Source organism: Pleurodeles waltl, chromosome 11, assembly GCF_031143425.1.
Source record: "Pleurodeles waltl isolate 20211129_DDA chromosome 11, aPleWal1.hap1.20221129, whole genome shotgun sequence".
Classification (NCBI taxonomy): Eukaryota; Metazoa; Chordata; class Amphibia; order Caudata; family Salamandridae; genus Pleurodeles; species Pleurodeles waltl.
In genome coordinates this window covers 870,138,216-870,154,980 of record NC_090450.1, presented here as the reverse complement: position 1 = coordinate 870,154,980, position 16,765 = coordinate 870,138,216, and the positions used below count along the sequence as shown (strand labels likewise).

Genomic DNA, 16,765 nt, shown 5'->3' with positions numbered 1-16,765 from the left:
TCAAGTTTTAGGCATAAAGGTCTGCCCCTCATTGCATTACTAGAATAAGAAAAAAAAAAAATCACAGATACTTTTAACAAACAAAAGCAAACAAACACAATGGAGGGGCTACCTTACCTTTCTTTTCTACACTTGCTTTTCTGCCATATAGCGGTGCAGCAGGGTGAGGGATGGGTTGGGAAGTCGAGTGGATTGTAGGGGGAGTTTTATAACAGTAATATTTGGTTTTCTTGAAAGTTAGTATCAGAACAGATGAGAAGAAGGGGAGACGGTACTTCCATTAGCATCTGAATTGACTAATACAAGGGAAATTCTGAAACCCACAGATTCAGGGAGTGCCCTTCATGAGCAGCAGCAATCTGAGTAGAGCAGAAAGGTTTACTGTATGGTAGAGTGCAGACATCAACTGACCACCATTGAAAAAATATTTGAAAAAACTGAACTACATCCTTTCAACTAAAACCATAGTTGCACAGTTTTCATTACTTTTCAGGTAAAGTGTTCTCACTTTTAGTTTCAAACTTTAAAGTTTTCAAACTTTGAATCATGATTTGTCCTTAGAACATATCAAAGTATGCTTCTGTAATCAGGAAGACAGGTAATGGGTTGAATTTAGCTAACCATCTTCAGGAACTCTTGTGCAACCAAAAGACTTTGGCAGTTTCAGCTTATTCATCTGTCTAAGTTTTGTCACATTGCATTGCCTTACTTGCAGACTCACTTACTTCTGAGTGCCACCATCTGTGACATCATTACAGTCAAGTGCACAGAGGCTAAGGATATTGAAGTGTTTACTCAAAGACGTAATACATCAAGCCCCCAATACATCTTAATGCTGAGTACCTGAAGCACCTATTTATGAAAATACTGAGTACCCCGAGTCTCAATCGTACCTCAATACAAAGTACACAAAGGCTGTGTCAATTATGAGTGCAGAATATGCCAAGGCACTTTCCTATAACAATAGAATAGCCCAAGTCTCAACTGAATTTTAAGCAGAGCACTCTAAGCCTATATCTTATCTCAGAACAAAATGCTTAAAGACTTTGTACACAGTATTTTCCTATTTCCAGATTGAGAACCCCAAAGCTCTTTTGTTTCTCATTTGAGAGCTTAATGTTCAGTTAAATAAAGATCATAAGTGTCACACGGACTGCAGTATCCTAGCACCGGATGGAATACCCAGCAGTTGTAGCCTGTCACTACACTTGGTAGCCCAAAGTTTTATTCCATCACCATGTGGATTAGCATACTGATCTGGCTGCTCACAATTTAGAGTGCCCTTTGGCAGTATCCTATCTCAATACCAGGTAGCCAAAGGACCTATCATCCTATTTGGTCATGCAGTGTACTTCACAGGGCTATCCCATCTTTACTGGAACACACCAAGGATTTTCCCCTCCGTTGTACATGGTACTCCACAGTTCTTTTCCATCACAATCTAAAAGGCACTTGGGCACCTTGCAAGTGTGCGACAAAGTATGGAACTGCCAGGCAATGTTACCTTAATACTTGGGCCTTATTTATATTATAACAAAATTAGCTTTAGTGTGTGGGAAATGGGCCCTTTCTTTTGCGCCTTTTTCCCACCTGGGCTGGCTTAAGGATTTTCATAACCACCACACTATCCATGTTTGTACATGTGGTACAGCTGGATGGTTTTAGCGCAAGTGTCCAAAAATATGGTTGTGGTGCATAACCAAATAATATTCATCTGAAAAAAGTGGTAAAATCACCACTTTTTTCAGATGAATATTATGCTCAGGAATAAGCAAATCAACATCAGCCGGAAATGAAACGAAATAACACAAGTGAGCTCGGGTGTCACAAGGTCACGTTTTGCTCCATTGCCAATCAAAGGAATAATATGAACAAAACTGTTAGAAAGACCGACCCTGATTAACACTGTCATTTGAGAGGAGAGCAAACTTCTATCATCCTATGGCATCCTCTACTTCATCCTCAGTAAAGAGATGAAGACTATCTCTAAAATATTACAGACGATGGCAGCCCCAGAAAATGGCAACTGAAGGAACTTCAAATATTCTGATGAAGACCTGACAAACTTGCAAAGCCATATGTGTACCTTTTCAGCAACCATGCAAGTAAATCCCTGACCCAGTCGAAGGATCTTTTGAGATATACCTGCCAAGGCCAGTGTCGTCTCGACATAGCCCTGTGCCATTGAACATTTCAGGAAACAGCGGACTGATATTTGCTATGTTTGTGAGTTAATGTGCAAGCATATGTGCCCCAATTGCAACTCTGAAGTTGATCCTCGTGTTCCTGGAGGAGATAATGTTCATCATTACATGCCTGGTCATCGTTTCATTGTCCATGGAACACCTTGAGTTAGGTGGACTGTCTGCTCAGTAACCTATGAGTATCAAGCAGAGTTAAAGGAGGCGGCACTATGATATGTTGTAAGACTTCAGTATTTACCCAAAATAAGAAGGTTGTCGAGTATGATATAGGGACCCAAAAAAACATGCATCCCTTTGGATGGATAGTCATTTGATTGGTGACTACATTGGATCCTACATTATGTTGCTGCTTTCTCTACAAAAACCTTACCCTATTAGCTTTGAACTTAAAAGGCCCTTTGAATGGTATTGGTACACTGAATGTTTCTGAAAACTGTTCCTCATGAAAACAAATGAAGAACATCTCAGTGGCGGCAGCAGCAGCATAAAAACCCAATACTTGTGCATATGAATCAGGTGCCAGGTCTGTACAGAGGTGGGGGATCCATGGGGCCATATCAAAGAGGGGAAATATATTAACCTACCTGAAAGGGGTAGTGATGTGTAACTTCATTTTTAACCCGGTGTTAGACATATATTGTCCCTCAATAATAAATACTAAAAATTCGTTTCTAGATAGCAATTCATACAGCACTGGTTCTAAGCACTGTAAATAGGAGGTCTTTACAATTAAGTACTCAACTTACTGACCTCTGAATGCTGGAAGACTGAGTCGGTCTTCCTTGAATTTGAACTTATCACTCCTCTTCCATTTGTTGTACAAAATGACAGAGTTTGGGATTATAGTGTTGCCTAAGTGGAAACAGTTTTGGTATTGTGCATGAGAACCAGAGAGGATGTCCAAGCCTTTTGTCGATGAGTTTGCCAAGAATGGCCTGTTGCAGATTGGTTGCTAGTGATCAACTTGATGTAAGCGGCCATGAAGACATTGGTAGAGATGCCTACTGTTGGTGCCTGCATTAGATTGTGACACAATCATCTGCAGATTCAAATGGCAAGCATTTAAAAGGTGCAACTGAAATATCAGGTTAACAAAATCCAGACTCTAATTCAATGTGCTTTCTAGACAATGAATGTATGTAGTACTTGTTCCAATATTTCTGCCCGAAGGACTTCTTCCCTCTTTTTAGGGAAGAACCTTTTCTTGCTGTTATTTCTAATACGTTTTTCCTACAGATTAATGTGTGTATGGAATGTGTATATATTGGAATCCTGATTCGGATATTCAGACAATATGCCAGCATATTCTTGTACGTAAGATACGTGTCTGTGTATAGTGAACCAGTCTTACATTTATGCACAGTATGCAGACATCTGAAGTAATTATGATATGTAAACCTTAGATACAAAACAATATGAATGCCTATGATATATTGATAGTGCCCACATATCTGATGGATAATACTAATAATATCTTACTCTTATATAGCGTTTCATACCCCATTGCTATAGAGGTTACTTACTATAATTAACAGGTAATCCTGTTACCCAAGTTACTGGTAGTTACTTGCTTGACCTAGGAAAGATTGGAGGCTGAATTGGCACTGCTAAATTCAAATTTGTCATCAGCAGATCACAACAGATGTCGGGGTGAGTGTTAACTCACTATAACCTGTTAGTTGCTATATGTATAATATGCAGAAATGATCTGAGGCACGAACAACACATTTATCACACAACTGATAAATATTAAAGCCCTGCATACTGTCTATAGGCCAGAAGCTGTGCACCCTTTGCATATATCAGAGACCTCCTGAATATACTGGACTTATACTGAAAGCTGTAAACAGTTTATTTGCCAGAGGCTGTACACACTTCCATAAATCCGCAGCATGCATACCGTTCACGTACTAAAGACCTTGCTGCATAATATGCATTTTTGACTGCATAGCCAGCACAAACTGCGCAGATTAATGGAGTTACAGCACGAGACCCATCCAGTGACACCAACTCGGTCATCTGTATGCCCAGAGTGCTATTGGCCTGTCTTAACAGGCCAACGAACAAGACGTTTGGAGACAAAATATATTCCATTTTGTAAATCTCAAGAGAGAGTGTTTGAGTGAGAGAGGGTGAGTCTGTATCTGTTCAGTGAGTTCCACTGGGGTGACGAAGAATGTCAGAGGGAGATGACAAATAAATTGAGTTTTTTTTTTAGATATTTGATGGAGCCCAGATATAACTGCAGGAAGCAGTAGAGGGCTTTGCAATGAACATGTTTTTACAAAGTTGGTGCATCTAAAAAAATTAGGTCTTGTACACGTGATGGGGGTCAAGAGAAGGCCAGAATACAGAGACCAGAATGTTTTGAGTGGGAGAGGAAAGAGGGCATTGTGATTTGGACAATACCATGTTCAGCTCTTATTTTCACATTTTGTATTATCCACTTGTATATATTAACAATTTAAGCAATTGGAATAAAAAAAAAGTGATTTGTCCAGAACAGTGTGTTGGTCAAGCTGAGAATAAAAAAGCCCAAAACCACAATAATACAACCATTTTGTTTAAGATGCATGCCATTCATATTTGACAAATGTGCTTAAAATGCAACAAGTTGCATGCATTTACCCAAATATCTGCTGGGGAGAAACATATCTAAATCTATAAGTCCAACTGCAAATAATAGATGTGTGTTAAAATTTAGTCACAATGTCTGCGAATTTTGTAAGTCATGTCCTCAGGATATTAAGATCACAATTGATATATACAGTAGAAAATGCAGTGCTTCGCAGTAGATCTTAAAAATGTCCCTGCATTTTGAAGACCCCATCCATGGGACCCCAATCAAGGCTGCTTTAGAACCCTTTCTTTACTTCTTTTATGTTGTTTTCTTCACGCGGCCAGGCCCCCTACGGGCCCCCACAACCTATGCCCCTAGCTAAGGCCCTGGGTTCCCATCTATGAGATTCTGGGTGGTGTGATAAATGTGTATCTCTAAATAGCAGAGTGTGTGGGACTCTCAATGGAGCAAATGGGTGCTTATAAGCAAGCGCTGTGCTGGGCAGTAATGAGAACCAGACAAGACTTAGCCCAGTTTACGCCCAGGCCAGAAGCTGCATGGAATTCCGAGAGTATAGCTGTAATGTCAGATATCATGTCCCTGATGTGTAGTATGTAAATTAAAACATCATCTGCATACAGTGAGGCTGCATGACTTTCTCCATTTTGTAGTATGGGCCAAACCTCACCCTGTTGCAGGGGCCTTTGAGCCAGTGCCTCCATGCTAGGGCAGAGAGTCCCTCAACTCAACAAAAAAGGATGGAGGATACATACTCCAATCTTCATCTTGGCCTTGAGGTCTCCATACAAGGCGTATCAGTCACTGATGGTGGCTCGATATACCTGGAGCATTGACAGGTATTCCCAGTCCAAGGTGTCAAATGCTTTTTCTACATCTAACACCATGCAGGTAGTGTATGGCAACTGGGAAGGAGTGGTCTCCATCACTTTGTGTAAATGCCGGTTATTAAGGGTGGTGGACCTAATAAGGATAAAGCCGTTCCGGCCTGGATGAACCAGTGCTATAGGATAAACACCCAGCCCAGGGGTCCTGCAGGAAGCCGCATCTCTAATCACACCCCGAATTTCCTTGATCATGATGGGGGTGTTGAGTTCCTCCCTGGCCAGGGGCTCAATGATGGGCAATGTGATGTCCCCTAAGGAAAGCGTAACTATGTTGTGTCCTGTGGACAGGAGGGGGATCATATAAGGTTTGGTGGTGGGAGGTGAATCCCTCTTATATGTCTACTTGGTTACTGAGTAGCTGAGTCGAAGTGTGCCTAATAATGGTAATAGGCATCCTGCGGAGAGCACTGCATAGGAGCCATGCCAGTAAGTTACCTGACTTGTTCCCTTCTGCATGCATTCGAATTTGGTATGTCCTGAAATCTAGACAATGCAGCTGTTCCACCAATCGGGCGCGAGCCTCTGAAGCCGTGGGGAATGCAAAATGTCGCTCCAGGTCAATGAGAGCAGTGACTTTAGAAGTTCTAAGTGTGGATTCCATACTTGTCATTTCCCTATGCAGCTACATTCTCACGCAAACCATGGTACAGATACAGTGGACCTGTAGCATATCCTTTAAGGCTTCCCATTTAACAGTGTGAGAAGGCACAGTGCCCCAGTTCTCAGTTAGGTAACGTGTTAAAAGATTTGAGTGTAGTATCCCTGAACACTTGGTCCTCCAGCATGAAGGGCTATAAACGCCATGTGGATGCACTCCTCCCCAATCAAACTGTATCAAGAGTGGGTGGGTTTTCCCTAAATATTCAGCTGTAGTGATCCGCAGGTGTAAGTAAGAGTGACAGAATATGTAGTCAACCCTCACATGTAAGTCTAGTGGGGATGAATAAAAGGAGTATTCTCTAGTATCTGGGTGGAGCGTGCGTCAGCTATCCTGCAGTGATCAATGCACTAACCATTCTGTGAAATGAGCAGCACTTGTTAAAAGAGGGGAGGTTCGCGGGGGGACGTGTGAGCGATTTAGTTGTGGGTTGAATACACTATTAAAGTAACCTCCAAACATCCATGGAAAGTGTGCCCTCCTTGTCAGGATAGTCGAAAGATGTGTAAAATAAGGCTAATTGTGAGACATTGAGGGCATATATACTTTCTAACAGGACAAGCCTATCTTCTACCAGTCTCTCTGTCAGCACACAACGCCCCTCCGTGTCAACCTCTACAGCAGTGCTGTGGTAGGAACTCCAGGACGGATCCAGATAAAGGCCCCCCGGGCAAAGCAAGAATATGTTGTACAATAACACTGACCCCCCCCCTCATGAGTGCAGTTTGTCATTCTCCCCTCCAGCTATACGCGTTTCCTGTAGAAACATCATCTGGGTGCCCCTAAGCCTAATGTAGTGTTGTACAGCATGTTGCTTGCGTGCTGAACCCAGCCCTTGGACATTCCATGTCAAAACTTTAAACCTGAATAGTGGACCTGTCAAAAAGAATATGAGATGTGGAAGGGGGGAAGTGCACGGTGTGGCGGGCATCATGAGTAGTGGACTGCGGGACATGCATTGCAGAAAGAGGAGACAAAGTCTGATGTACGACCTCTGTAAACAAAATAACAATAAACCCCAACTCCCAACCCACAGCAGTCAATGGTCGAGTGCTGCCAAACTGTAAACAAGCAATCCCAAATATGGGGTCCTCCTGTGTGTTCTTCAGCAAAGACGGTGGCTGCCCAGGAGTAGGATGAGGGATGTGAGGTTCAGTGTGGAGGACACAGTCTGGAGCAGGTGAAGATCTGCGATGATGGTGTGTGTTAGATGAACTGTTCTACCCATTTCTGCATTATCATTGTTGCATTCTGTGTTCTAAATACATGACCAATGGCGACCAGCGGACGGTGCTGGCCTCGTTGGGTATATCGTAGTCTCTATCACCGAAGCAGTACTGGAGGTGCAAATTACAGTAAAGTGCCCGCTGTTTGGAGGGTCACATCCAGGAGGATCGTGGACAAAGTCCCGCTGGCACCCGTGTCCGATTCAGACTACGAGGGCATATCTTTCAGGCTTGGGAGGGCGGTGTGCGCCTGTCAGTCCACAACAAAGTTGCAGCAGAGTGTCTACATCTGTTCCTCTCTAGCCAGAGCCAGGCCGGGCTCGCCCTGCAGTCTGGTGGATTTAGCTTGTTGGATTTTGATCTTCCCACATTGTTTTATCTTATCCTGACAAGGCCACAGGGTTGGGGATATAGAGGCCGAGGTCCCATACCGCCGCTGTTCCACCCAGTACCAGGTGCCACCTGGTTCTGTGAAGAAATAGCTTGTTTTGTTGAACATTACCTTAAGAATGGCCAGGATCAGTAGCGAGTATTTTAGACCAGCCTGTCAGAGGTGCTTCTTCACTCTGATGCTCTGCGGCGCTGCACCTCTAGGGTGTATTCTGGGATTAAATACGTGTGAGCGTTTCCATACATGAGTGGTTCTGCGCTATGCGTCGAGTGCAGTATGGACTCTGTCCCTATAGTTGAGGAGCCAGACCACCACTGGTCTGAGGAGCGCTCCTCACTGGTACTTAATGTGCCCGTTCCACTACATATTGGGGGAAGAGGCCAAATGAACCTGCCACCTGCGCCAGCCATGTTTTAATGAACGACGCAGGTTCGGAACCCTCTGGCCCTCCAAGAAACACACAATATGAAGGTTGTTCCTTCAATAATGACCTTCTGAATCCTCCACTCTGTTCTCCACCTCCCGGACCTTCGCAGTGAGAGATTAAACCTGTTCCTCCAGGCCTGACAATGTCAGACGGAAGTCACTGAGTTCACTCTACATGTGCACAACATGGGTGGAAAGCTTTCTCTGACTGTCCCTTTGAAGTCCCACCCCAATTACCATGGTGTCAACTCTATGACGTAGGTCTTGTCTTGTATCCGCAATGGCTTCAAGGATTTTGTCCATTTTCGTATCAAAGAGAGCCGAAGTCAATGCATCCAGGGGTGGATCGGGGGATAGGCGTTCTATTACGTCATTAGCGGGTGCCCTGAAGATGGAGAGCCACATCCCCCTTCTTCCCCATGATGAGGCTCTCGCAGGCAGTGGAGTAAGTGGGGGTACAACTAGGCAGGCTGGTGCACTGTCCTCAATTGGTGGTTAACATCATGCATCCAGTCATGCATGGCTCTCAGCAGACTCGCCAGTCCCCCGTATTACCTGCTGAATCTGCTTTATGGGGCAGCACGAGCAATTGCCAGAGGGTAGGGCTCGGGGCAGCCGAGACATCTACAGAAGGTCGGTGTCCTAACTCAATGAGATTGTAGACTTACAGGGAGGAAAAAAAGGGGGTGATAACATCTGGTGGCATTGTCCTGCCCAGGTCCTCCGCGAAACCCAAGGCCGCTGTAAATGGCAGTGTGAATGGGCCCACCACACCCCTGAATCTATGAGTACCAGGAACCAACAGGGGCACGAGCAGCCCAGGACACACTTCAGTGTCGCCGCCGAGGCCAGTGAAGGAGGAGGTAAAGTGTTTTTAACAATACATCCAAGGGTGGGGGAGCATTCATCAGCATGCAGGCATTCAACAAGAAACAGTGGGCAGCAAACAGGGCTCCATGAGGTGCATCACACAATCATCTCTATCTTCAACAGTTTTACATACACGGACTATATCAATTAAGTGGGATGAGTGGGTACCAGGAGCCTCCTGAGGCAAGGAGGAACAGGGGCTCTGTCACCGTCATCCCCTCCATCCAGTTTTGACCGCACTAAGCTGTATCCATCCCATGTTATATTACAGAGTGGTTGGGGCAAAGGGGAGCCCGCGTCCCTAACCACTGCGAGTATGGGCCACCCATGACTTGCGGGCAATCAGGGGTACTGAGCCACCGGCTAAGTCGGCCCCAGAGAGGAAGCAGTGAGAAGATGGGGTCGAATAGGTATGCCTCCAGAGGAGCACTGTCTATGGCTGATCCGCATACCTGGGTAGGATCGGAGGCTCAGGAAGGGGGCATAAAGTCTCGGCATTTAAGGCAGGAATCCATGTGGGAGCCTATCAGGGCCCTTGTTACAGTCCGCATCAGCAGGGTTACTCACACCGAGATGTGCGCTGTGGTCCAATTGTTAGGCCGCTCCCCCACTGTTTTGCATAAAAGGGGGCTCCCTGTTCCAGGAGCACCATCCATCAGGCCCAAGATGGTGCCACTGGGGTCTATTCCCAATCCCCCACCAACGTCCTCAGACCAATCGAGGTCTTGAATGCACCGCCATGGGCCGTGGGTCCGCACGTTAACAGCAGGCCACATTCTTGACGGTGTGCTGGGTAAAATGGAACCTCCGTGGCCAGGGAGCAGCTCCCCAACTGCCGTTCGGGTACCACATCAATATCCCGCAGAGGTTGGGGCTCGCTGGGCATGAACGGCAGCAATGTATTCAGGATCATGGGCCGCGGAGTTGGCTTAAAAGTCAACCGCCAACGTGCAGCTGCAGGCCATGTTCTTTCAGACAGAAAACATGTTTAAGTGTTTTCTAGTGTGATTTTCTTTTAACAAAAATGATGAGTTAAACTCCTAACGCTTTTTATGTGAATCGATGAATTAATTTCCCAAAGCACACAGTTAATAACACATGTCCCTAAAAGTTACTCCCTCAAACTCTAACCTCTGTCCAGCATGAGGTCAAACAAGAAATCTATTAAAGCTAAGACATAAGGAGAAGAGAGGGTGTGGCATAACGGCCATAGCTGCAGACTTTGGAACTGGGGAATCAGGTTTGAGTCTCAGCGTTGGCTCAACATCCTGTTATTCTGGGCAAATCACTTTATCTCCACGTACCTTTCAAAAGAATAAATGTGTCCTTGTGTAACCAAGTGATGCTCATTTAATGCACTCCAATACCTTTGGGTCAAGTTTGCGCTATACAAAACTTCAAAATAAATAAATTGGGGCATCTTCTCATGTATTCAGAATTCTTTATGAGCTGCCTATTTCCCAAAGAGCGTAAAGAGACAATTCTGACTTTTACGTGGCAACGTGCTTTTTCTATCAGTTACAAGCTAAATTCTCTCATTTTACTGTATTAAATTCTTCTCCGACTTAGTGTCTTTGTATTTAAATTGTTGAAGGCAACCATCTAATCTGCCCTTCACAAAGCTCTAACATCTGCCTCTCAGACAGATTTGGTGTGGCCAGCTACTATTAAGTGTGTATTTTATAGGATGCCTGATGCGCGACCACCGCTAGAAAAGAAGGGAGTGAGCACTGTGCCATGAACTCTACAGACTAGTATGAAATAATTGAATTTTGCCTGCAAAGACAAAGGGATGAAGGGGAGAAGATGACTTGTCTCTTGTTGTATTAATTGTTTTTTTAGGTTTGGCCTTTGAGATAGCCTCAGCTGTTTTACCAGACTATAGTTTTCCAAAACATTCATGCTTAACATACAGCAGCGGCTGGATCTTATTTGTATTGGGGGCCAGGAAGAGAGTACAATAATAAAAAAATAAAAAAATAAAAAAAAAAAAGGTACTTATCTTAGGACGGACATCCTCCTCTCGAAGTCTCTCCTTCTCTCCTGGGTCCAACGCGCGATGGGACCCAGGAAACTGCACTAGCCAATCCTGGTGCTGCTTTCATGCTGGTTAACCAGCATGAAAGCAGCATCAGGATTGGTGGGAGAGGGCTCTCTGAGCGCTCACCAGAGCGCTGGAGACCTGTGCCTTCTCTAACCCAGCTGTCTTCAGACATGTGCACTTTAAACAAGTGCACAGCTCCCTGCTGCCGCTCTGCAGCAATTGCCCCGTCCTGACACTCGCTTCAGAATGGGGCGCTGAAAAGTAAAATGGTAATAAATAAAGTTTGCTATTTTATTTTTCTGTCCTATGGGCATTTTGGGGGGCATATTAGCTGGGGGCTGCCTCTGCTAATATACAAACATTAAGCAGCTTTTAGTCAGCAGGCTTTATCTTTGTTGTGGTAAACTGTCATTCACCTTGTGCTTTCATCCACCACAGCCTAAAGTACAGAGCATTGGATCAACCCACTTTATCCATATGTTTCCTTCACTTTCAGTGACTCTATAAAGTCTGTGCACACTCCTGACATCAACTTAAAAATAGTCCCTTTCTCGTATGTGACAAACCTGGTTCAAATGCGATTTTTATTTATTTTTGGTTATATATAAATAGCAGCAATTTATTTTTTCTTAAACGGAGATTTACTGTTTGTTCCTTTTTAAAGCTGCTCATACAAATTGTTTAAGTGACATGGTAGCTAGCTGTGACTTTAATGTTATGTTAGATTTTTATGTGTTTATTCTTGTATCCTCCACAAATAATAAGAAGAATACAATGCATGACACAACTGAAAAGCTAATTGTTTAAAAACATTACTAGTACATATTTTTGGTCATTTCAATAACTATTGCATGTATATGATGGCCATATTATGTAGCAGCATATTTTTATGGATATGCTTGCAATCGTTTTTTTTTAATTAACCTTTGCACCAGCCAGAGATTTTGGATATGCCAATACTTTATTTTTTTCTTGGTTGATCGTATCTGACTTTGATTCCTTGCTTTACGTTCGTTTTTACAGTGGCCTATTCCTAATACCAGCAAGGCTGAGGCATTGGTAGTTTTTGCCTTATTGGATGTATCTTGAATTGAAGATGATGCAGGCCAGAGGAGTGAGCTAATGAACTGCGATCAGGATGAGAGACAAGCGTCTACAGGTTACAACTATGCAAAACCATTACATTTGCTACAACAGATCTATGTAATTTATTGCTGAATGTGTTTACCAACCATATACCAAAGTAAGGATAACACATGATGAAAGAGATTAATTGAAAAAGGCATCAGGGATTAGAATTTCTTCTTCTACATATTCGCTCTGGAATCTTTTACTCAATGCCAGACAAATAAATCTGATACCTACCTCGATAGTAAACATCTCGGAATGGTGCATTGATGAACTCCCGTAGGTTTCCTGTTTTTTCTGCAATATCCGCGAGCATGGGGATGGTATCATTCTTCCCTCCACTTAGGTTCATCAATGCTTTTGGCAAACATGTTTTCCCTGTTGATGCCTCTGTGAAGAGCAAATCATCAGTGAGACAAGTAGGAGTCGTTCTTATGAAAACAATGACAAGAATCAAAATCATAAATTGCAGAAATACAAAATGCAGACATATGTAAACGTCATTAACAGCTCTATTCTGGAAGTGAGGTGAGGAAATATCAATGTGTTCATAATACCGATATTCTGAATAGTTACCTGTTAAAGGTAATACCTGAATTCCTGCTGTTATAACCAAAATAAGTTATGTTTTGTTCTGGTATTATCTTTTATGTAGAAGTTCTACCACTAATGTGGCTCTGTAGTGCTTTCTTCATCCTTCTTAACCTTTCTGGAGGTGCCAATTTCATAAGGTTTTAGGTTATCCATTAATCGGTTGTGTATGGGTAAAAGAGACATTTTAATGTTTTGTGTTGGTCTATGTCAAAGTGAAAATTATGCTGAGCCTGCTCAAAATATTTGTAGAGTTTTATGTGCATGGATGGGCGCGATAAAGGCCACTTTCACTGAGCTAGGTGGCCTTTTGTCCATAGATCAGACTTTGTAGATTGTTTTCTAGAAAACACTCCCTGCCAGGTAGATAGATAAGTTGTGATGTTGTGCACAAGAGGCTGTGGTTGGTCTTGTAAGGAAAGGACAAAAAGTTTTGTGTGCTACGTAACACAGAACCAGTTGCATGTGTTCTCCTTTCCAATCGAATCATTTTTTTGTGTGATCTGTTTTTAGTTGGACACTACCCACCACACTGAGTAAATCACATTACTTGAAATGCTTATCGTACAATGAAAATGTGCTCGATACATCGCTACATTGCTCAATGAAGCTAGGTGCATAATACATCACAGAACTAAAATAAATAAAACTTATGGTTCAAATGTTGTCCGTTTACACTACAGAAAGAACGAGTCCTTCTCACTTGATGTCCCCATTATAATGTAGAATTAATGTGTACTCTCAAAGTACTCAGAAAAGCTAACACAATTGGGTCTCCAACTGACCTGGTTACAACTACAAGACAGAGGCAATTCGAGCCCCGTAGCTGTAGTCAGTCTTAACACCTTAAGCGCATCTATTGTGGTGGCCTTTAAAATAATTCTTTCATTTGAAAGGTCCTGTGTTTTGGAAAACAATGCATGTCTTCCTCACCTGCCTGCTTCACGTGATTTTGTTTCGGGCATTACTTTTCCATGATGCATTCTTGGTGGGAAAAGTATTGTTTGCAGCAGTTACGCATAGTAGCAATTCAACAACAGGTCCCCCCTCAAGTTTGCTGTCTTGTGAAGCTCTGGCAATAAGGAGGCGGAGGGAAAAACGTAACTCAAAAGGACTTGGGGTACCTTATTCAGAGTTTGGTAGATGCAGAACATCCACCATAAAAGGGGTGAATGTCCAACCAGACGTATGTGGAATACGTCTGTCATCAATGCATTTTTAAACAGGTGGACGAATATCTGCCACTTTTTGGCAGATGTTCCACATCTGGCAAACTCCAAATATGACTCTTCGTCACATAACATATCAGAGAAGATTTAATAAAATATGGATGAAATTATTGTATCCTTTGATGTTATGAAATGTATCATTACGGAGGTTGTCATATTATTATAGTTTTGGATTAGACATATAGCCATCAAGTTTTTATTGTTGGCATACATTATAAGGCAAATATCGTTGAAACTGTGATTCTTTGTAGTATATTAATACACAAAGTGTAGTTCTAGGGTAGCTCTTATGTCTATTTCAGCTGTAGCTTCCAATTCCCTGGGAGAGCTACAGTATTAGCTTCAGGGACCCTTTTCTTGCGTAGATAGCTCTGGTAGAAAGAGCCTGCAAACCCTCAGGGGGTTGCTTATTTAGCCAATGAATAGTACATTTTAATGCAGAGAACAACCTATCTGGAGATGGTTCTCGTCTGCACTGCCTGACCATTCTTCGCACCCACATAACCAACAAAGAGTTGATAATCCACCCAGAACTCTGTGGTATGATCAAGGTAGAATGCTAACTCTCTTATTGGGTCCAGGCGGTGGAGTCTTTCCTCTTCCTTAGAAGGATGTGGGGGTTCATAAATGTAGGCAAGGTGATGGATTGGCCTACATGAAAGGATGTGACCACTTTAGGCAAAAAGGAAGCTCTAGTGCAAAGCATAAACTTTGTCAGGATAGATGGAAGGGTAGAACGGCTTAGGTGACAATGCTTGGAGCTCATTCACCCTGCCGGCAAAGGTAATGGCCACAAGAAAGGCTGTTTTTAATGTCAGAAGCCCGAGAGGACAATTGAGAGGAGGCTCCAAAGGAGCACACATCAGGAATGTCAGAACCAGATTCAAATCCCACTAGGGCAAGATGAATGAGGATGAAGAAAACATGTGGGTAAGACCTTTAAATAACCTACTATCAATAGGAGACTTAAACAAAGAAGGTTGATCAGGTAATCCCAGAAATAGCAGATAAATAACCTTCTGGAGTGCCCACGGCAGAGCCCTGCTGGGCCAAAAAAATTCAACTACAGCTGCTCAATTCCCATGCAAGGAGGAGACTGGACAGGCTTGGGTGCAGAACCCTCCCCTGCTGTTGTAACAGAAGATCCTCCCGAAGGGATAGTCTGATCATAGGATCGATGTCCATGCTCAATAGCTCGGGATACCAAACTCTTTGCGCCCAGTCCACAGCCACAAGGATTTCTTGGGGCTGGTTGTGCTTGATCTTCCTGAGAACTCTGAGCAGAAGTGGAATGAGCAGAAAGGTGTACCGGAGGCCTGAGCATTACTCGAGATGAAGAGTCACAGAGCGAGTGCTGCTGTGGAAACTCCAACACGCAGTACTGCTGACATTGTACGTTCTCTGCTGAGGTGAACAAATCTAGCCAAGGTTCTCCCCACTGCAGAAACAGACTTTGCACCTCTTCTAGATGGAGATGCCATTAGTGATCGACTAAACATTTTCAGCTGAGTTTGTCTGCTCTGGCAATCAGAAAGCCTGCCAGATGTTGAACCACCAGGGAAATGCCCTGATGTTCCAGCCATCATCATAGGCACAGAGCCTCCTGACAACGGGCCACAACCCCACTCCGCCCTGCTTGTTGCAATACCAAATAGGGGTGGTGTTGTCCGTGAACATCTGCACTACCTTCCTCTTGAGAGTGGGAAGAAATGCTTTTGATGCCAGTCTGACCGCCTGGAGCTCCATCAGGTTGATATGAAGTCTGGATTCTTCCAAAGACCAAATGCTTCCGATCGCCACCTCTCCCAGGTGGCCACCCCATCCCAGGAGTGACGCATCGGTGGTATTCTCACTTATGGTTGGGGAAGGGAGAGGGATCTGCCTCTGACCTAATCGCGGTTCATTAACCACCATTGCTGATCTTGCATAGTTCCCTTCGAGATCTGGACCATGATGGAGAGATTCCACTGATGCTGCGCCCACTGGAAGAGCCCTCATATGTCATCTGGCATGTGTCACTAGTAGGATGTAGGAGGCCATGAGGCCAAGCAGCTTTAGTGTCATTCTCACTGAAATCCAGGATAGAGGCTGAGGCATGCTCACTCTCAACAGCCAGTCGTTGAGGTAGGGAAAGAGTGAAACCCCTGACCTGCACAGGTGGGCTGCAACCACCACCATCACCTTGGTGATCACCGAGGGGAGCTGGTAAGGCCAAACGGGAGCACGGTGAACTGAACGTTCTCATGCCTTACCGTGAACCGCAGGTAATGTCTGTGGTCAGGCAGGATGGGAATATGGAAATAAGTGTCCTGCAAGTCCAACGCTACCATCCTGTTTCTGAGGTAGATAAGGTCTGAGCCAGAGTGAGCATTTAGAATGTCTCCTTCCTGAGGAGGAGATTGAGGGATGCAGGGCCAGGAAATGGCGGAGGTCCTTGTTCTTTTTGGGTACCAGAAAGTAGTGGGTATAGAAACCACGACTTACTTCTGGCACAGGAACCCTCTTTATAGCTCCCTTGGTGATCCTCTGCCAT

General features: G+C 43.9%; 1 protein-coding gene across 3 annotated transcripts in view; it reads right to left on the bottom strand.

The window, feature by feature from the left end:
* TRPV4 (transient receptor potential cation channel subfamily V member 4) overlaps window positions 1-16,765 on the bottom strand; it is a 467,135-nt gene that overhangs the window by 252,580 nt on the left and 197,790 nt on the right. For all 3 annotated transcript variants that reach the window (XM_069214733.1, XM_069214732.1, XM_069214731.1), the window contains exon 4: window positions 12,650-12,802. In XM_069214733.1, coding sequence (XP_069070834.1) covers window positions 12,650-12,802 — 153 coding nt within the window. The remainder of the gene's footprint in view (window positions 1-12,649; window positions 12,803-16,765) is intronic.